This window comes from Anastrepha obliqua, chromosome 5 (assembly GCF_027943255.1).
Source record: "Anastrepha obliqua isolate idAnaObli1 chromosome 5, idAnaObli1_1.0, whole genome shotgun sequence".
In the NCBI taxonomy this organism is placed as follows: Eukaryota; Metazoa; Arthropoda; class Insecta; order Diptera; family Tephritidae; genus Anastrepha; species Anastrepha obliqua.
The window spans coordinates 90089737-90110140 of NC_072896.1; the positions used below are offsets into that span (position 1 = coordinate 90089737).

Consider the following 20404-nt stretch of genomic DNA (forward strand, 5'->3'; position numbering starts at 1 on the left):
TAGTCAGGCACAAACCCATTCGACTACGGCAACCGGAATTTAATTGCCACAAACATTTTGGAGTCGTTGTCAGAATTATGATTTGTTTGAGAATAGTGGCTGACTTTACATAAAAAGGTAAGAAAAGAAATAATTAATTAATTAATTTAAGCTGTTGCATTTGTTCAAATCGAGCTAACCAAAAATAGAGAGGATTCATTTAAAAAGTGGAGTAAAACGAAACATAAAAATCTGCGTCATCTTAACGCCTGAATGTGACATTGGCGTGGGTGTTCAACTCGTCTCCTTTTCAATGTATGTATTCATAGTTAGCTCTTGCAGCTACGCCACCGCCAACTCGAAGCTTAAGTTTTATGTATACGGGCCTTTATGGTTAACCAAGAAACGTTTTGGTGCAACCCTGCACGAAATAGCTTACAACTTATGTGCAAAGCAAATTTATAAAAGGTGACTTCACTAGAGTAACAACATTTACATATATTTTGTTTTTGCGATTTGGTGGTTGAAAATAAAAATTTCAATGATAATGTAAACAAAAAAACAAGACAACAACAAGAAAGCAGGACACTATGATATCCTTACGATCAATTCACAAAAACGATAAAAACAAACAGCTACTATAGCAAAGTCACCATGTGCGGATTCGCCGTGGCTGTATGTATTATCAAAACAAAAACAGCTGTCATTTTATTTTCTTTATCGGTTCAGCCAGATTGACCTGCGGAGTAACGTGCACTAATATTAGAACAAATTTCATTAAAGCGTTTACTTGCTGCTTAAATTAAGCAATATTTATAAGTTTTATTCGATGCGTACGTATTGCTACACTATTCTAAATGCGCAAATAATTTCAAAGTGAGAAAAAAATACACGGATTCTGCTAGAAATTAGCATCGGTGTTGGCGTTGGTGTTAGGCTAATCAAAGATGGAAGAGATAAAGGCACGCAGTAACTGCAATGATGGACACATCATTCAATCAACATTATTTTGCTCTATTTAATATTTATTATTTACGCACAGAATATTGCGCTGGGCATATTTTACGGATTGTGGGATAGCATCAAAGGGATGACATTGTTACTACACATTGATGAAGAGATTCACAAAATAAATGCCGAGAAGGAAGCTGAGAAGCAGCGTCGCATTCGAGAGAGAGAACGTCGCATGCATCGCACTCCATCGCCAACACCTTCGTCAGCTGCGGCAATGGCTCGAGAGGAGTTGCGAGATCTTTTGCAGTTAAGTGAGCCAGAAAAACCAGACGAACGCAGTTTAAATAGTATACTCAAACGTGCAAAAGAGAATGAACAGAGTGAACCAAAACCGTGAGTACAAGTAGAGAATTTTACGAAATTTCTAACTAAACAGTTTTCATTTGAATACAGGGAAAGAAAAATTGCAAAGCAGGTTCTAAGATGCTGCCTTCTAAATGCTGGTTTTACATGGCTGAGTATCATTTTGTTTGAACATCTAATTTTGCCATCGATTAGATTCTGTTTAAGCTTACTTTACGGCAACCATACGTCTGATCTAAATGCTGTGTGGGGTTGGGTGCAACCAATACTATCGATTGTGTTCGGAATGATGTGGATATTGCCCATCTTTCTGCTAAGCAAAATTGTCAGCTCTCTGTGGTTTACAGAAATCGCCAATGCTGCTTATCGCGTGCGCAAAGGGCCACCGCAGTTGATACCCAATATCAGCAAGCTAATTGCAGATTTTCTATTCAATTTGATGGTGCAAGCATTTTTTCTAATGCAGAGCACGTTTGTCAGCTTTTTGCCTCTACCCTACATAGCCAAGGCTTTATACTTTTTACATCTAAGTCTACTCTATGCGCTATATTCGTTTGAGTACAAATGGTTCAACATGGGTTGGGAGTTACATCGTCGCCTTAGCTACATCGAAAACAACTGGCCATATTTTTGTGGTTTTGGCATACCGTTGACAATACTTACCAACATGAGCAGCTCCGTCATTGCAAACAGCTGTATATTCAGCATCTTTTTTCCGCTTTTCATATTGAGTGGCAATGAGGCCATACCCATCGTCGGCACCACGTAAGCCAGTATATTTCTATTACTATTATTATGTTTTAACTTTGTCTTTCCTTTTTTCAAGAAAATATCCTCTGCGCCTCTTTACGCCTGTCATTTTCGTATCGAACTTATTGTTTACGCGTGGACGTCCTGCGAAGTTGACTGCCGCGAAGTTGGCACAACAAAAGAAGCAACTGTTAATGCAGCAGGAAAAACAACTCCAACAGCATATGTTGCTACAACAGCGCATCGAAGAGGAATATATAGGTCGCAGTTACAGTCGCCAACCAGAAAAGGAAATCACTGAGGAATCACATCTATTACAGCGTCAGCAATCTCACTCGCCGTCGCTAACCACAGGACCATATCGCTACCAACAGCCGCCATCACAACCGCGCGTACCATCGACAATGCACGCTACTAATGCTTTCCTTGAACGTGACCATTTCATGGGCGGCATGCCACCAATCATGCCTACAATAAGGCCTAGAGCTCCATCATCTGCCAGCTCGTCGGCACACTCGGCGCAAACAGTTCTTCGCAGGTAGTCGAACAATTTCGTTTTAAATTTAAGATTTGTGCAGCTGGCGATTACAAAATGTGAACGACTTAACAAATTGACTGCTGCAAAATCAGCGAACTTTAACTGAATTTCATTCATATGGACTTTAAAGTGTGATCATTATCGTTTAGTTTCGGTTTAGGTATATACTACATACCTACATACACATAAGATAAGGAACGCTTTATATGCTTGTTTCGCTATAAGTAATTATATAAGTAATAATTACCCCTTTCATTTAGCAATCCTGATATTGACATTGACTCGAGCATACAAAAAATGTATTTTGTAGATGCTTATTCTTTATACGTATATTTAAACGCATATTTTCGCAAATTAGGTATAAAATGTATATCGTAACATAAACAAATCGGACAATTTTTTACTGTCGCACGTTTTATATAAGTATATACATACGTACATACATACATATATGTGGAAACGCGCAATGAATAATTTGAATAAATTGCAATAAATCAACTTTTTTTAAAATATCAGCTATTTGATTTACTTGAAGTCCAGCAGTTCGTCAGGTGGTTCATCCTTTACTTCGGGCATATTGTGATAGGTTGACACCGCGATCAACGTTTGCAATGCATCAAAACTCATTGTGGGATCCTTATCTTCGAGCAAAGATAAATTTTCGCTACTGTTGGTATCTGTTTCCTCCAGAAATCCTTTAAAATTTGAGCACTGCGTGTAGCCCGTGTCCATCTGCAGCAGTGATTTTACAGTCGGATTGGCGAGTCCAAAAAATTTCTCGCCTTGCACTTGCAAAGGTAACTGCACAACATCGATTAAGGTGCGCTGTAGAGTTTCGAGCAGGCCCTTATGGCATATATTAGCCGATTCGCCAAAGAAAACACTGTCCAGGTCATTGTCTGGTATTATTTGAAATTGCGGCATACCTGCATTATTAAGTATTTTGCATGTGTACACACACTTCCGTTGCGGGTCTTTGGGATGTGCATATATGCGAGTGGCCACATAACCGACGGGATAGATCCAATTTGCTGTATGAAAGTTTGGATTGATGGGAATAATCTCACCAGGTGAATGTATAAGTATATTGCATAAATTGATCGGATAAATGGGTTTGCCGGTGGCATCCAAAGTCACTTTGTCGCGTGGCTTGTAGCGTTTGTCAATTTTTTCTTGACGCTGCAGCGGTTGCAAACGCTTCTTCGGACCTCGTTTCTTTGGCACTGAATTACCCATCTGACCTGCCCCTTTTGGTTGTGGCGCGTTGGCTTCTTGCTCCGTTTGCTGTTGCTCTATACTTTCGACACCCTCGTGGCGCATGAGCCGCTTGATTAAGTAGCGCCGCTCTTCACGTGACGAAGCCAAATCAGCCTGCACCTGTGCGACTTCATCACAGAGTGCAGAATTTTCCTGCAAATTAAAAGAATTTGCTTTTAATCAATTCTATTCTTAATGGGTACATTTTGAAGCTATACTTACGAAAACCAGATTTTTGATTTGCCTTTTTAGTCTTTTATACTTGGATTTGTACTTTAGATTCATCACGCGCGTATATTGAATATTTTGATAGTGCAACATGGCTTGCGGCTTCGACATAATGTATTTGAACAAAATTAAAATAATGAAAATTTTCTCAATTATGCAAAAATTAGAGCAATTTACTTTGCACGAATTAAGGAATTCTGCTTTACGGGGCTTTAGAGTGGATGAGTCTAGATCAGCTGTTGCCAAACAAGAAGAAAATAACAAACAAACAGCAAATTGAGATTTGTTTACATCGCGTGTGACAATCTACGTAATTTGTTGAATATACCCCACAAGACACGAGTGATAGAAATTCTAACCCATTTACAAAATGTTCATACCTTAAGCTGCTGTTAGAGCTGCCGTGCCGTAGCAATAAACGTACAGTCGTAAACGTTTTTAATTCATTTTTTTCTGAAATCTATGTACTGGTATTTATTTAGCACTAGTTGGCAGCCAAACCGATTTATACTTATTAGTCTGTAGTCCTTCTCTGTATTTTTTTCTTTTTTATTGCTAAGTCAACCTCGTAGAAGGCAGAAATATTTCAGAATTCGGACAAGAATAAAAACGACTGCCGCAGGCCATAGATAGGTAAAATTATTGGAGTCCCACTCTGGCGCGGCAGACCTTAGCTAAACTAAGTTTATTCCACGCGGTATTTTTCATTTAGCATCGTAAAACACAATTGAATACCGAGGATATCGATTTATAGATTCATTGTAATTTTTTTAAGCTGCAAGGCGGTTATGAGTGCGAAAGAGATGTCCGTCAAGCTAGAATGACAGGAAAATATGCAAAAAGATATATAATCATCTACAACTAGACGCGTGCTACTCATCAATTACACAGGTCTGCAAAAAAATGGGTTCGGAATGTTCTATAAAAGTGTAGTGTCATTTCCGAAGTAATTTTTTGTGTAGAATCCGAATGCGGGGTTTAAATTGCTCTATCATGTCAGGACTTTGAGATATCCTAACCTAAAAGTGCAAAAAACGCTGTTTTTGCCCATTTTTGAGGTTATGTAGCTACAAAGATTTTGCTCTTCATAAAAAAGTAGACGTGGTATTTTAAATTATAAGTCTTCCTCTTTTAAATGCCGTTAAGTTTGCTCAAATATCTTAATTTTTCACTGAGATATCGCATTTTGAAGTCTCCATGTTTGTGCGACTATGTAATCGACCGTATTACGTCTCATGTTATCTCAATGGATTTTCGAATATCGAAAAATTCACAAACATGGAAACTTCAAAATGCGATATCTCAGTGAAAAATAAAGATATTTAAGCAAACTTAACGGAGGAAGACTTATAATTTAAAATACCATGTTTACTTTTTTATGAAGAGCAAAATCTGCGTAGCTACATAACCTCAAAAATGGGCAAAAACAGCGTTTTTGCACTTTTAGGTTAGGATATCTCAAAATCTCGACGTGATAGAGCAATTTAAACCCCGGATTCGGATTCTACGCAAAAAATTACTTCGAAAATGACCCTACACTTTCCTAGAACAAAACGTTGTTGACCTGTGTTATATTTTTAATAATTAATGAAAATTTGTTTTGCGGTTTTTTCACTTCTTATATTTTTTACATATCTGTTTGTGACATTTTTGGTTATTTTTAATATTTACAATAATTTATGTAGGCCTGTAAATAAATATGAATATATTCGAATAATTGTTTTTTGTTTTTTACATAATTATACACCTTGTATTAAGTTTTACATCAGGTTTAACTGAGTTTTATTTCCGTCATCACTTCCGCTCAGATGAGCGTTCAAACGATGTCCAGTAGAAGGCTACGTTGAGCACCCGCGTTTGGCCAGACTGGCTTTTTCGACTTTGGGGTGTGAATTTAATATATTTCTATTATAGCTAACTACTTGAACTTCCAGGTAGCTTCCTTAAATTTAATTATCTACCGATTTATGCATATAATCTTTTAAAAGGGATGCTTGAATAGGACGAAAAAAGGCCAGACCCGGGTGCCCAACCGAAGGTTTTAAAAGAGGTGCCCTACAGAGGGTTAATGTAGAGTAAATAAACAACCACAACTACTTTTCTTTATCAGGTTTGTAACAATTTTTGTCCAAGCCATAAAATTTCTGAAGTTATTTCAAAGGGATCACAATTTGCGCACTTTATTTATTATATAGATTCATTATAACATAAAGTTGTAAATTGATCCTTCCGCAAGGAAAATCGAGTATTGATCTTCTGAGTCTTGATCCTTTCCAAGATAAAATTGGATCATCGTATATACAGTTGATTTATTAACCTTTAGCACATTTTTTAAGCAGAATTGCCACATCTGAGTTTAAATACATTACTCATTTTGTAATAATGGATAGCAAATATTTATATTTTCATAATGCACTATTGTATTACACATGGTTCAAAAAGCTTATGATTTAAGTTAAATCAAAGAATTTACGTACGTGCAAATTCAAGTATCTCATAAGCCTTCTGTCTTTCTGCTATTGACATTTCACAGGAAAGCAACAATGGGTTTTTGGTAAACAAATCAAAAGATAACAAGAAAGTGTTAAAAGTCAATCAAGGAGAAAAAGCAGATAACCTTACCAGAAAGTTGTACACTAAGCCCGAAAAAGACTGAAGAACGAAAACGAAAGAGATTTTTACTGTAAATCCTTTGTTTATTTGTAGTAGCAACAAACATTTACATACAAATATTGGGCACAGGAGAAAATATAGCACATCAGCAGAGGTGCAGTTGGTTCCCTTTTCATCTCAGCAACCATCCCATAGAAAGGGAAAACAAATTACAAGGGCATACACTTCATAAAACAAGGATAAGTGAAATAATATACAAAACGATAACCAGTTGTCGGGTGGTGGTATATGGGCATCTGGGATGGTCTGCTGCTAAATGTGATAAGTTTAAAAAGTATTGAAAAATATACCTAGAGGATTGGATTCCTGGCAATCGGTGTGATAGGTAAGTGCATATCACAATGCGGACTTCACTACCGTACCACTTTTTCACAAGTTATAAATTTTGCGAAGTTTAAGTGTTAGCGAATTTCAAAACGCATCTGTGACTAACACTGACCTTCACGACGCTCTCTGTTTATTTATAGTTTAGCATATTTTCTATGCCATTGCGAGTGTTAAAAGCTATTGAACGCAACGAAACTGAGCAAGTTGTTGTAACTGCTTCATGATATATTCGTGTACATTTCTTTACTCTGTCCCAACTATTTAACCAAATCAGTGCTATTTAGGGGCCATAGCGGAGTTTGAACAGCAATTCAATAGCACTGAACTAATCACATACGGAAACTCACACAAAAAAATGCGATGGATAGCACACTTGGACGGTGGACCACGACGTGTCAATCATGCTGCTGTCGGTGTTGGTGATAAGATATACTCATTTGGTGGTTACTGCACGGGCGATGATTATCGCCTGAACGAGTGCATTGATGTGCATGTGTTGAACACAAATACATTGCGCTGGGCATTGGTGCCACAGAAACGAGATGAAAATGGTTTGCCACTAAAGTATCCTGAAGTACCGTTTCAACGGTACGTTAATTATGCGAAAATTATACAATATCAGTATTCATATTCGTTAATAATCTTTTAGTTATGGCCACACAGCTGTTGCATATGCTGACAAAGTTTATATGTGGGGTGGCCGAAACGATGAGCAACTTTGCAACGTTCTCTATTGCTTTGACCCACAAACATTGAGCTGGACACGACCTGAAGTGAAAGGTGCCATACCGGGCGCACGTGATGGTCATTCTGCATGCGTTGTGGATCATTGCATGTACATTTTTGGTGGATTTGTTGATGAAATAAATGAGTTTTCTTGCGATGTACACTGCTTAGATTTCCGAACGATGGAGTGGCGTTATATGCAAACATTTGGTGCTCCACCATCATTTCGAGATTTCCACTCGGCGGCTTCTATTTATGGACGCATGTATATTTTCGGTGGCCGTGGCGATAAACATAGTCCTTATCATAGTCAAGAGGAAATGTACTGCCCGGAAATTGTATTTCTAGATATGAAAACAAAAATGTGGCATCGGCCATCCACCACCGGTAAAGTACCTGTGGGCAGACGCAGCCACTCAATGTGTAAGTAAATATAATTAAATTAAGAATATATTGAGATTAATTCAATTTTACTCCTTCACAGTTATCTATAGTGGTCTTATCTATATATTTGGTGGCTACAATGGATTGCTGGAACAGCATTTTAACGATTTTTACACATTTGATCCGAAATCCAATTGTTGGAATCTTATCAAGCCATTTGGTCGACCACCAACTGCGCGTCGACGACAAGTGTGTATAGTTAAAGATACGCATATGTTTCTCTTTGGTGGCACAAGGTGAGTGAGATCGCACGTCATAATTACTGTACTTCCATAGGCGGCATAGCACGCTTCAAGTGAAAATTTCAAACAAGGACCGTATTGATCAGAATTATTTCTGCCTTCTATTTAATTACTCCGCAAATACTAGTTTGGGGGAAAAAGAAATACATTATTTTCTCGGTAGATGGTTGTACTATTCGATATCTCGTAAAGTATCGAACAAACAATTTAAAGTTTACGCTCTTAACAAGGTGACATTTCACAATAAAAAATTTGTTTACTGTTTTTTGTTTCTGCTATTTAGTTGTGAGTTACAGGGTGTTAACGATAGAAGCCAACAAAGAGAAAATTCGGTACATTTTACAGGTTTTCTTTAATAAAGTTAAAAATGCAAGCCAGGCCGCTGAAATTGTAAATGTAACAGCTAATTACGTGCAATTTTGGTTTCATCGATTCCGTTCAGACATTTTTGAGGTTAAGGGGTTACTTGGGTTTCGTCGGGTAAAAAAAAGCCTATTTTCAATATTTTTTTTTTCTATGTAAAAAATTATTTATTTAATCCAAGCTTTTTTTTGTCTTATAGATATATATTTAAAGAATAATTTCTGAAATTTTCAAAAAAAAAAAAATTAAAACTCCTCCATTGTGACGTCATTTCCAGTGACCCCTCGAAAAAAGGTGCGTCCGCGTTGTCAGCATAACTCCTGACAGGCTCATCAAAAATGAAAAAACAAAAATAAGTGTTTTAGGTAAGACCATAAACTCGTGCTTGAGCGAAGGAAAGAAAAAAAGTAAAAATTGCAATTTTGGCAGACATTTTTGCAAAAAAATGAAAATTTCGGTCAAATTTGCTTGACATTTTGCTTTTTTTAAATAGTTGTAATTGAAAAAAAAAAAACAAAATACTTCTTTCAAGCACGACTAAATTGTATTTCAAACACCTGTGTAAAATTCCATCAAGATCGGTTGAGTAGTTTTCGAGAACATTTGACAACCGACTTTGAAAACACAGTTCCGAAAAAAACGCGTTGAAAGTTTGAGTAACAATAAAAGTGGCTTGGAGCGCAAACATTCCAAAGGCTGTATCTCCGAATTTATTATTCGGATCGACTTGAAAATTTAGGATAATATTCCGGAGATGTTGTAAAAATTAATAAGCCAAAAAAAAAAAAATAAATCTGTTTTTTGAACCAACGAAACCCATATAACCCCTTAAAGAAAATGTCGATAAATTCACAGAAATAATCAAAGTTGACTGACATTTTAGTAGTTGTAGCATCGCCCGGGAGCTAAAGATAGACCATAAAACAGTTTTAAATCATTTGCGCAAAAATTTTACTCAAAAATAATGGATTTCTTTTTTCTCAAACTTATACTAAAAAAATTATTTTTCATATGATTATAACAGTTATCGATGAGTTTTATTTATAAAATTCATCAATAAAAATCAAGTAGCGACTATTTTTTATGTCGCAATATAAAAGTAATTTTTATTCATCGTATTAAAGGCGTCATTAGAGAATATATTTATAACAATGAACAACTTAATTAGAATATACGAAAAAACCATGCATGTATATGTCGATAATTATCGGTTTATTTGTTTATTTTTATTATTTAAATTTTGATTCTACCGCCATACTGATACTCCCCCAAGTATTTCTAGTAATAATAAAAATAAAGAAAACTAAGTGAGTGTAGAAAGCGGATTTTCTCCACTAAAATTTGTATTAACGAACTTATTTACAAAAACTTGCCTTTGCAAACTAGAAATTTTTGCTAACGAACTTAATAAAAATTTGCTTTCCCATTACTTAAAAAAATGAATAAAATATATTTTGTTTGCTTGTTTAGTCTTAGTCATGAATTTTCATTTATCTGCTTACAAGTATTAATTCTTGTTTGTTTGCTATATTTTCAATATGTCTTTATCCATTTTTCAGCCCTGATCCTCAGAATAGTAACCAATTGATCGATAATAACGACACTCATCTACTTGATTTTGAACCTACTCTACGTACATTGTCAATATTAGCCGTTATAAATTATCATTTGGATACGACGTGGCTGCCAAAAAAACTCAAGTAAATGTTTTTAGCTTATATTTATAAATTTATTTAATTTCTGTAACTCTAATATTTGTAATTGCAGAGAAGAAATACGCCTACTGACCCAGCCAAATTCATTGACACGCCCCCTTAATCACGCTGGTTAGCAAGAAAATCAATGCTCTATAAATCGTACAATAAATATATCACAGCCAAAAATACTTATCGCGCGAATATTCAACAGTATACAACAACACTCAATCAATTGAATCAAATAGCATCCAGTTGAATAATATGGAGAGAAGAATTTCATTTCAATACAAAGCAAAGGCGATCAAAACATGTTGCTGTGCTACATACGCATCATTCGCACTATTTTTCATTAAATTTTTTTATTGCACAAATGTTCATTCTTACATACATATATAGCTTTTGTTGTTCTAGTTGGTTTCCCTTCTCGTGCTGTCCATCTAAAGCTTAGTAATTAATGCATACAATGGAATGTTAAACAAAAAGTGTATTTTTGTATTTGTTTTTTATCCAATATAGCATAATATTTATTTCTATCTTTTAGCTACATTACATTGCTTTCAGCTCTTTTCCCTATAAAATTATTTAATTAACTCCAAAAAACTGCACTACGTATGTGGTGTTTCGTGGTACATCTTCAAGCAACAATAACCAAAATAAAAATAAATAAATAAAACAAAAATCAAAAAACATTTGCAACGACAAACGGAATACGTAAGAACTACCTACAATTAAACAACAAAAGAGATTTATGAAAAAAAAGTTTATAAAGCAGTAAAGTGTATTATGTACATACATTTAAAAAATAAATTTTATTACAAAAAAAATATTTCTTATTTATTTTTGTACTTACATACTGTCTGGTCCCATAGACGTATTTGGCCCTGAATCGCATCAGTGTAGTTAAAGAGATGCCTCCTGACCCGCCTGGGAATTTGTTTCAGCCTTTACCCAATGCCTCCTGGGGGGGATTCTGCGTTAGTAAGTGCGTTAGTAGTGCTGAACATATTACCATGTTTCTTAACCGGGAGTATAGTAGCGCCTCACTGTGGAGATGATGTAGGGGAGACGACATGAGGTATCCCGTGGCTGTCCTGGTGGCAGTATTCCGGCAAGTTTGGGGCTTTCTCCACTGTCAATCGCTAGTACCAAGCGACTTAATGGGCGCTGCGTAATTCAGAACCAGCCGGCCAATTGCTTTAAATGTCGCCAGCAACATTTCTTTGTCGTTGCCCCCAGTACTACCGCGGTTTTGAACCTTAGTATCAATGGCGGTCGCCACCCTTCGGCACAGCTTGCTTTATCTTTTAAAAAGAAGTTATCGAAGTTGCTCTTCACGCAGAGGCTCAGATTATGGTGATGGACGTAGGCAAATGCGAAGTAGAAGCTGGGTGCGTCTGATGGCGACAGCAATATGTGGCCACAAAGCGTGTGGTCTACTTCCTGAGGGTTTTCTGGCCTGAGCAGATCTTAAGATAGCACCACCCGTTGCATTGATTACATCTAACCGGAGTTGAGTTCGGGTGGAGACAGGTAAACGCAGCAGATATAAACCTTGGTTCTAAGGTTGAGCTCAATACCAGCCCCAAGAAGAAGTATTAGGCGCAACCTTGCTGCACGGAGGTGCTCAAATCACGATAAACGAAATGAGAAATTCAACGAACCAAACAGAGTTAGTTTACTGAGACAGTAGCCCGAGTTTGAGAAAAACCCCGAGTCATACCGATACGTAGAACGGTTGCGTCGTAAGCTTCGTATTGTTGTATGTCGTAAGCTTGAAACGGCAAAAATATATTTACGGAACCCGTAAACGACAGGCCTCTTAAGTAGTAAAGTTCTTCTTCTTCTTAATTGGCGCGATGACCGCTTAAGGATTTTTGCCAAGTTTAATAAGGGGCGCCAGTCGTTTCTTTATCGAGCTAACCAGCGCCAGTTGGACACATCAAGTGAAGCCATAACCTTCTGAAGCAAGCTAAGATTACGATTGGAATGTTGTTGTTGTTGTAGCAGTATAAACAATTCCCATATATATACTGGGAATGCTGCTGAATTGACAATCCTTGGCCGGATATAAATCCAGGTCGTTCCGGTTACGTAGAACCGACTGTCGTGGGAACGATTACTGCTGGAATAAAAGTTAGTGCTACTATTTTGTCTCTTATGTTTTATGTCTTATTAATTTTAGACATATTCATGTATGTATTTCATTGCATCGCAATCACTGATCCTGAACAAAGTACAACCCCAAAACAATTTTAAAACCACTTTTTATTCGATAATTAGTATTTAAGTAATCATTTATTTAGTGAATAAATTGAAAGTGTTCCTTTTCATTCAAGTTTCAATTTTGCAGATTTACAAAAATGTGAACTCACTAATCTTCATGTTAACAGCGTAAGTCATTACAAATCAATTTTACGTATAAGTTTCACGACATACATACAAAAAATGCTCTTACAAAACCCCATTCTAAAGCAAACTATATATTGAATGAACAAAATAGTGCCCTGTATATGTATACTAAGTATTATATGTATGGATTACTGCAGCAACGGCTCCATGCATTCAGCAACAACTGGCCCTGCTACAGGTAACATTTTCAAAAGACAAACCATTTTTTGTACAATTGCTTTGATGAGTGGAAATAACTCGACTAGGATTAGTAGCAGAAGCGAAGTCAAAGTCACCCATATGCAGGGTAGCTGCCAATTGTGGACATCCCTCTTATTTTGCTGCTGGTTTTCTAATTTACACTATAAGGGAGACGTCGTTTGTTGTTTTTGTTTGCGCAGCTCATTCCAATTCGGTGTGGTTGAATGTTGGATTAGCGTCCAGTTCGGTGAAGGTACATCCGGTGACAACCAATTGAAGTCCGCCACATCTGTATAGTTATTCTGTGATCGATCCAAACCAGCCAATTTAAAATCAGCATCGATTGTAGCATAATCATAATTATAGTCGGCTACTTCGATTTGTGTGCAGTCTTCAATGATAGCACGACATGTGACGTGTAGGTATATGCGACAAGTGTTCGACGAATGTAATCGCAACTGTTGGCAAGCCAGAGCTAACGTTGTGCGTTCGCAGTATTCAGCAAAAAGTGAACGTGCAATGGGACCACAGAGGAATGTGCAGTCGGTGGCATTGGAAATCTGTACTGATCCTGCATACCCGCGTAACTCCACAAAACAATGCTTCAAGTTGGAAACAGTTATATCTTTGCCATTGAGTGCATCATCTTCCAGGCAAATGTATTCATTTTCTCTATTTGCCAAGGTCCAAGTGAATGCAGTGCTATCAGCTTTTGTCTTTTCTGGCATATCCACCTTATCGGAAGAAAGGTTTACAACTCTTGGATTAACTAATACTTTCGGTGCTACTTTTTTACCACTGAATCCAAACTTCTTTTTTGGTATTAAACGCAAGCGGGACTCTTCGCAGCTGCTACTTAAATCATTGAGTACTTTCTGACAGGCTTTGATTTTAAAATCTGTCAGAAACATAGTGGATGTGGTTAGGTAGCGTTGCAGCTCTTGTATTTGTAGTGTAATGTCGGCGAAGACACGTGTCAAATCGGCGCTGTTAGTCTTGGTATTCGGTCTTTTTGCATCTGCAGCTACTGCCGTTGCACTTTGCAACAGTTCTTCTATTGCGCGTACTTGCTCCGCAAACGTTTGAGCGAAATAATCGACACCTTCCAATTGCACATTCTCTTTGTTACGTTGCTCTAATTTTACATCTAAGTAATTTTGCCGTTCTTTATTGCGCTTGTTTAAACGCTCCAATATGCTTTCCTTTTTAATGTCGGCATTGTCGCCACCGCTCAATGTGGTGTTGCTGCTGCGCAGATCTGAGCTCATTTTAGTTGTTCAATCTTAGTTGACAGTAAATTTAGAAACACTTTCAATTATCGGCTTGCTAAGAAGTTATTTTTCTTTCTTCTGTAAATAAATTGGTGGTGTCTGGCCACCGGCAGCCTCACGCATACGTTGCATAAACTGGAGCTTTTTAAGTTCCTCGTTGGACAAATGAGTTGCACCACCAGTTTCCTTTATGCGTTGAATCTTTTCTTCGGACGGCTCAGTAAGTCGCAATAGTCCGTAGCCAATACCGCCTGCACAAACTAACCAGATTAAAGATTTAACATACGGATTGGTTGCCATTTAAAAAATGTTTAAATTGAGGTAATTATTCTCTAGTATTTAATGTCAAGTAGAAATTGATAAGAACTATTTCTACTAGAGTGCTAATTTAAATATTGCTGATAATTTTTAGAAGTATAGGCTTGTTAAAAACGTTACTGTAGGTACCCGAAATGTTTGCAATTTATTCTCGTTTACCGCTTTCAGCTCGCCACACAGCCGAATCGATTTGACGCAAGTTGCTGTTACCTAAAACCTCGCCCGCTTTATAATAGTAATCCAGCACAAATGGGAAGTTTTCGTTTATGTAGTGTCTGAATTCTGAAAGATGTAAAAAAAGATATTCCTCGATTAGGGTTACGCTTTACCTCTATGCTTACAGTTTCTTCAAAATACACCTAAATAAAAATGTGTGATCGGTGCGAATGGATGAGATCAGATATTTTTACACCAGAAGTTTGTTTCGGAACATATTTAAAAATACTACGACTGCATCAAACAATTTTATAAAGCAAAGAAAACACAGATTGTTTACACAGTACATAAATTTCTTCGCGCTGAGAAATAATGATCAGTCGATTACCACCCCTACATCTCAGCCATGGTGAGTCATTGGTATTAAACCAAACTTGCTTTATTGTGCTTCTTCTTAAATCTATGAATTTCACACACACTGTTGTCATTTCATTGTGAGACAGGCTAAACAAAAGGCAAAAAAAAATGCAAGTTTGTTGTATAACAACAGGAATTGCTGGAATAATCAATTTCCCTATTTATTTAACTTTGCCGCATGCCTTCAATTTATGATTTGCGTAATAGCAGGTAGTTCCACGTACCACGATTTGTATTCATGCGATAATAAACTCCGTAGGAGACAGCAAAGCAAATTGCTTCTGCAATAAACAATGTTTTTGCACCACCTTTCACAAATTTCCAGAAAGCTGGTTTCGGCTTTTTTGACAACATCACACAAAAGGATAAAAAACAATTAAATTAAGGAAGTATTTTCATTACTTCTAATTAGAATTGCTAGCTTTTGTAAGATGTGGGAAATGCATTTTGGCTTGACAGATGTCAGCGATGAAATTTATGCAATCAATGTGGCAACATTGAAGATAATTGAGTTTTAACCGTTGGGGCAATGGAAGTTATCGTTATAATATTGAATTATCGAGTGCGCAATTTTGGATTGCGAGGAAGTTTGTGTCTTCTTATTAATAAATATTAATAAATTATAATAATTAACCTTTAGTATACTCACCAGAATTGAGTCGGCAATTTCTTTGTACACGGAATAAGTGATCATCAATTGCCTTAATTTGTTTTTTTAGATTTTTTTATTTGTCCATATATTTGAAGCATAAAGAATAGTGAAAAATTAACTTCTTTTGAATTTTTTGTTCAATTGTTTTAAGTTTTAACTCTTTCGTGACACTTTTTGGAATATAAATTGATTTGTCTTCATAAGATTAGGTAAATGTGTTAAATGTGTAAAATTTCAATGAATCGTGTGGGGTAGTTTTCAAACAGATTAAATGCTTTCGAATTTTTTTCTTCCTTGCAATTGGTTGTGTGTATGGCGAGGTTTGGGGGTTTTTGTTATGCTCTCGTACCAATCAAGCAAGAGCCGTAAAATGGTAATAATAATGGAGTTAACTTTTCTATTTACTTGCCAAGCATATTCATAGGGTTGCGTGTTCTTTTATCAAACTGTTGCCCAGCTGATTTTAGTTTATTTTGAGAAAATTTCGTCTAAATAGATGTTAATTTGATGCAAAAAATAGAAGTAGGTCGTTATGAAAGTATTAAATTTTTCTTGTTCTATTCTCATTTGAAATATGTAACATTTGCAGAGCTTATGGCAATATTTTCGTAATGTTGCCATAAAATGAGACATCATTTTTTCCGAGAAAAGAACACATTATAAGTAAAGGTCTGTTGTTGTTGTTGTAGCAGCATAACTCTTCACCCTACCTACATACGGGGAATGCTGCTGGAGTGACAGTTCTTGACCGGATATAAATCCGGGTCGTTTCGGTAACGTAGAACCGACTGTCGTGGAAACGGTTGTTGTTGTAGCAGCATAAACATTCCCCCTACCTACATACGGGGAATGCTGCTGGAGTGACGGTCCTTGGCCGGATATAAATCCGGGTCGTTTCGGTAACGAGTAAGGTCTGTCTTATTCAGTAAAGGTCTGTCTTATTCATTGATTTCACGCTACTTTCGTTTTTGCATTGTTTAAATTGTAGAAGTACCTACCTACAGCAATGGACGCTTTGGGCGCGAAAAATAAATTCGGATGCATTTGAATTGACTCACTTAATTTGAATCCCATTTATTTGTTAATTTAATTTTACGCAATAAAAAGCATCACCGAGAAAGATGTGCACGATACGAAATTGTTTTTCTTTAAATATTTGTCATTAAGTAGAAAGTTGTCAACTTTTGTGATTTCCGGCATGAGGTATGGCACGTATGTTATGCTTTTAGCTCAAAAACGCCAAAGTTGTATGTACGTACCTACTTAAAGAGCTCCTTCGATCTTTACACGGCAACGAATGATATAAAATGAAAATCGTGTGTAGCAAAATAACTTTCAGCCGATTGCTACGACTTGTTGGATTGGCCATCTTAATATCATTATTAGACAGGCTGCCATTTATTTACAGTGAACGTTATTGGAAGAAGAAGAAGATAATCACTTATTTAATGGTCATGTTTTGACACTTGTCGTTCGAATTAATTTCACATTTTATTGTTTAGTCATCTTGTTTAACAAATAGAAGTTTCTTGTTTAGCCTCGAAAATTTCGTCATAATTCTCAAAGTCTTTAAATAGTTGATTCATATACAGGAAGTTAATAGTATCAATATGGAGTTTCCACATCTTGGTCAACACTGTAACGAGTCCACCTGTAACCGCTTGGATTTTCTGCCATTTACTTGTGATTCATGTAATAAAGTGTTTTGTTCATCACACTTTAATTATGATAAACATTTGTGTAAGGGGCCACGTCGCAAGGATATGCAAGTGCCAATTTGCCCCTTATGTGGTGAACCAGTGCCCACGGCGCCTGGGGTCGAGCCTGATCTAACGGTGGGTCGCCATATTGATCAGCAGTGCAAGTCGGATACAAAAAAAATTTATACAAATCGATGTAGCTACAAAAATTGTAAAAAAAAGGAGCTTATACCATTCACTTGTACGGAATGTAAAATAAATTATTGTTTGCGCCATCGGCACGCTTCAGATCACGAATGTAAAGGCACATCCAGGACCAATGTGGATAAGCGCGCTATGGCCGCGTAAGTTGGATGTATTATTGTAATGCAGAGTGTAAGCTATAACATTTTTTTTTTTTAATATTTTAGCACTGCGGCTGAATATCGACGTACAAACAAGCCAACTTCTTTATTCAATACGCAACCTAGACGCGATCCAATACCGACTGGAACACAAGTGCAAAATATTCAAGGAAATATGGTAATTTAATAATATGCTAATATGGTTATTTTTATAATTTTCAACAAAATATTTTTTCTAGACCGAAGATGAAGCGTTGGCGCGAGCACTCGCTCTGTCAATTATGGAGTTGGATGAGAATGCGGATCGGGAACGGCGCAATCAAGTTGCTGCAAATGCGGCGGTGCAATCTAATGCGACAGTGCGTGTTGGTGGACGCGACGGTCAATCTAATGTTAAAGACAAATGTCTGCTTTCGTAGTTTGCGTTAGTCAAAAAGGCTGCAATCTTAAAAGGTTGAAAGTTTGAAAATTTTCTGTAGAGTTTTAGTTTTTGTATGTGTTATTTTAATGAATGATTGCCATAAATGCTATGAGCGTTTAAATTTTAATGTATGTTTAATGAAAGACAAGTTCACAAAGTAGCACTCAATGAAAATAGTTTTTTAAGGATGTAAAAGATTATCATAATATGAAAGACTTAAAATAAAATACATCAAAATAGTATGTTTGTGTAGCCAATGTTGAACTTGATTTTAATCGAAATTTTAGTAAATAAATAGTCGTTCATTTTAAATAAAGTAATTAGCTCATATTATAAAATAAAAAGTCCTTGCTCGTAATACTTTAAGCAGCTTTTTTTTAATAATCACTGCAAAGGTTTTAAGGGCTACATATGTTGTGAAGGTAAACACTTGAAATGTTATTTTGTTGTTTTTGTTCTGACACCATAAACATTCTCCATACATATACGGGGAATCCTGTTGAAGTGACAGACCTTGGCCGGTTATAAATCCGGGTTGTTCCGGATACGTAGAACCAAGTGTCGTGGGAAGGACTGTCGTGGTTGCTGTCTCTATGCGGCTGGTTTATGTCTTTGTAAGGCAAAGGCAGACATAACCACCACCCAAGAGATATGAAGTATGGGGCAAAATTAAACGTTTGAGGATTTCTAACAACATTTTACCATACGTTTCTTTCAAAAAAAAGTATATATATACATATATATCTATATATGTATATATATATGTACACATATATATATATATGTATATAATTATGTATGTACATATATAAATATATGTATATATATTTTATACTTCTTTTATTCATGTAAAGAGATTCTAAATGAGATTGGAAAGACATAATTGCATTACCACACATCATTTTTTGGTATGCCCAAATCGTTCATTTAGAGGCTAGAAGTGATCTTAAATTGATAGAAAAGTGGCCAGGTTTTGCTGGATAAATATTTACTTAAAGCTGAATTTCGCAAAGACCGCAGCGTAAAATTTAAATAATAATCTATACTAATATTATAAAGAGGAAAACTTTGTTTGTTTGTTTGGTTGTAATGAATAGGCTCAAAAACTGCTGGACCGATTTTAAAAATTCTTTCACCATTCGAAAGCTACATTATCCACGAGTAACATTGATTATATTTTATTTTGGAAAAAATAGGGTTCCGTAAGATATTTGGATTTTTCGGACACAAACTGAAAAAAAATCTTATATCTATAATCTATATATATAAAAAAAAGTTACATTTCCTTGGTAATCTTATAACTCAAGAACCGCCGAACCGATTAGCACAAACATTTCAGAGTTTTTTTTTATCGTTGAGGAGGTGGTTTGTGTGAAGTTTGATTGAAATCGGTGCAGCCGTTCCTGAGTTATGACATTTTATGTGAGTAATGGTTTCCTCTCATACGAAATGCCTGTATGGGAAAAACAACAACAAATACACAGCCGCTTATGAGCGTTTCTGTTGTACTGTTGTGGTTGTAAGTGTATTATGTTAATATTAATTTTGGACGAAAATATAATAAAAACTGGAGCATTCAAGGAACTGGAAAAACATTTTTAACTTTATTTATTTTAGCATAATTTATTTAGCGTAAACAATTGAAATGGAAATTAAAGAATCAAAGTTTAATTACAAGTTTTTATCGGCTCTTTCACCTTACCAGTATATAGGTGACCACCACAATCAAATTTTAAAAAAGTACAGAAAAGGCTATTGTGACATCTTTAGAAAGTATGTTGAATGAAAAAAATCAACTAATTCAACTGTTTAAACATTTTACGAGTTCTATAAAGAAAACTTAATATGAAAAATTTCTTGCGATATAAAAAAAACATTTTATGTATGGTGGGGCGAAGCCCACTGGGGAATGCTAGTTAAGTTATAAGAAAGTGCGCAACTATAAACCTGCTCGAGGTATATTTCGCTATTTATTTATTTATTTTTTTTTATGAA

At 36.0% G+C, this 20404-nt stretch overlaps 7 protein-coding genes across 7 annotated transcripts; 3 read left to right on the forward strand and 4 right to left on the reverse strand.

The window, feature by feature from the left end:
• Window positions 1-684: 684 nt before the first annotated feature.
• Window positions 685-3099, forward strand: LOC129247895 (etoposide-induced protein 2.4 homolog). Its single transcript, XM_054887257.1, has 4 exons — window positions 685-941; window positions 1022-1326; window positions 1387-2061; window positions 2123-3099. Exons 1-4 carry the CDS (start codon window positions 927-929, stop codon window positions 2586-2588), a joined length of 1461 nt encoding a protein of 486 aa, XP_054743232.1. The 5' UTR covers window positions 685-926; the 3' UTR covers window positions 2589-3099.
• On the reverse strand, window positions 3085-4388 carry LOC129247896 (transforming growth factor beta regulator 1). Its single transcript, XM_054887258.1, has 2 exons — window positions 4064-4388; window positions 3085-3994 (listed from the first exon to the last, which is right to left on the reverse strand). The coding sequence occupies exons 1-2, from the start codon at window positions 4178-4180 to the stop codon at window positions 3110-3112; spliced, it is 1002 nt and encodes a 333-aa protein (XP_054743233.1). The 5' UTR covers window positions 4181-4388; the 3' UTR covers window positions 3085-3109.
• Window positions 4389-6624: 2236 nt separating this feature from the next.
• On the forward strand, window positions 6625-11090 carry LOC129248343 (kelch domain-containing protein 3). Its single transcript, XM_054887850.1, has 6 exons — window positions 6625-7067; window positions 7210-7657; window positions 7719-8218; window positions 8280-8475; window positions 10404-10544; window positions 10612-11090. Exons 2-6 carry the CDS (start codon window positions 7425-7427, stop codon window positions 10673-10675), a joined length of 1134 nt encoding a protein of 377 aa, XP_054743825.1. The 5' UTR covers window positions 6625-7067; window positions 7210-7424; the 3' UTR covers window positions 10676-11090.
• A 1727-nt stretch (window positions 11091-12817) lies between these two features.
• On the reverse strand, window positions 12818-14398 carry LOC129247888 (tubulin-specific chaperone C). Its single transcript, XM_054887250.1, has one exon. It carries the CDS (start codon window positions 14396-14398, stop codon window positions 13292-13294), a length of 1107 nt encoding a protein of 368 aa, XP_054743225.1. The 3' UTR covers window positions 12818-13291.
• Window positions 14399-14464: 66 nt separating this feature from the next.
• On the reverse strand, window positions 14465-14855 carry LOC129247891 (uncharacterized). Its single transcript, XM_054887252.1, has one exon. It carries the CDS (start codon window positions 14699-14701, stop codon window positions 14465-14467), a length of 237 nt encoding a protein of 78 aa, XP_054743227.1. The 5' UTR covers window positions 14702-14855.
• LOC129247890 (protein CEBPZOS) lies at window positions 14548-15748 on the reverse strand. Its single transcript, XM_054887251.1, has 3 exons — window positions 15517-15748; window positions 14849-15001; window positions 14548-14661 (listed from the first exon to the last, which is right to left on the reverse strand). The coding sequence occupies exons 1-2, from the start codon at window positions 15644-15646 to the stop codon at window positions 14865-14867; spliced, it is 267 nt and encodes an 88-aa protein (XP_054743226.1). The 5' UTR covers window positions 15647-15748; the 3' UTR covers window positions 14548-14661; window positions 14849-14864.
• A 1642-nt stretch (window positions 15749-17390) lies between these two features.
• On the forward strand, window positions 17391-18767 carry LOC129247506 (AN1-type zinc finger protein 2A). Its single transcript, XM_054886659.1, has 3 exons — window positions 17391-17988; window positions 18055-18166; window positions 18228-18767. The coding sequence occupies exons 1-3, from the start codon at window positions 17555-17557 to the stop codon at window positions 18405-18407; spliced, it is 726 nt and encodes a 241-aa protein (XP_054742634.1). The 5' UTR covers window positions 17391-17554; the 3' UTR covers window positions 18408-18767.
• Window positions 18768-20404: the final 1637 nt, after the last annotated feature.

What these genes read in the sequence shown, in the direction of transcription:
- LOC129247895 (XM_054887257.1), top strand. An exon ending in GAACAGAGTGAACCAAAACC is followed by an intron (nt 1,327 to 1,386) that starts GTGAGTACAAGT and finishes ATTTGAATACAG; the next exon opens with GGAAAGAAAAATTGCAAAGC. An exon ending in ATACCCATCGTCGGCACCAC is followed by an intron (nt 2,062 to 2,122) that starts GTAAGCCAGTAT and finishes CCTTTTTTCAAG; the next exon opens with AAAATATCCTCTGCGCCTCT.
- LOC129247896 (XM_054887258.1), bottom strand. Translation starts at nt 4,180, where the DNA reads ATGTCGAAGCCGCAAGCCATGTTGCACTATCAAAATATTCAATATACG. An exon ending in AAATCAAAAATCTGGTTTTC is followed by an intron (nt 3,995 to 4,063) that starts GTAAGTATAGCT and finishes TTTAATTTGCAG; the next exon opens with GAAAATTCTGCACTCTGTGA.
- LOC129248343 (XM_054887850.1), top strand. Translation starts at nt 7,425, where the DNA reads ATGCGATGGATAGCACACTTGGACGGTGGACCACGACGTGTCAATCAT. An exon ending in CAGACGCAGCCACTCAATGT is followed by an intron (nt 8,219 to 8,279) that starts GTAAGTAAATAT and finishes ACTCCTTCACAG; the next exon opens with TTATCTATAGTGGTCTTATC. An exon ending in TGGCTGCCAAAAAAACTCAA is followed by an intron (nt 10,545 to 10,611) that starts GTAAATGTTTTT and finishes TTGTAATTGCAG; the next exon opens with AGAAGAAATACGCCTACTGA.
- LOC129247888 (XM_054887250.1), bottom strand. Translation starts at nt 14,398, where the DNA reads ATGAGCTCAGATCTGCGCAGCAGCAACACCACATTGAGCGGTGGCGAC.
- LOC129247891 (XM_054887252.1), bottom strand. Translation starts at nt 14,701, where the DNA reads ATGGCAACCAATCCGTATGTTAAATCTTTAATCTGGTTAGTTTGTGCA.
- LOC129247890 (XM_054887251.1), bottom strand. Translation starts at nt 15,646, where the DNA reads ATGTTGTCAAAAAAGCCGAAACCAGCTTTCTGGAAATTTGTGAAAGGT. An exon ending in TCGCATGAATACAAATCGTG is followed by an intron (nt 15,002 to 15,516) that starts GTACGTGGAACT and finishes TACATCTTTCAG; the next exon opens with AATTCAGACACTACATAAAC.
- LOC129247506 (XM_054886659.1), top strand. Translation starts at nt 17,555, where the DNA reads ATGGAGTTTCCACATCTTGGTCAACACTGTAACGAGTCCACCTGTAAC. An exon ending in GATAAGCGCGCTATGGCCGC is followed by an intron (nt 17,989 to 18,054) that starts GTAAGTTGGATG and finishes TTAATATTTTAG; the next exon opens with CACTGCGGCTGAATATCGAC. An exon ending in AAAATATTCAAGGAAATATG is followed by an intron (nt 18,167 to 18,227) that starts GTAATTTAATAA and finishes TATTTTTTCTAG; the next exon opens with ACCGAAGATGAAGCGTTGGC.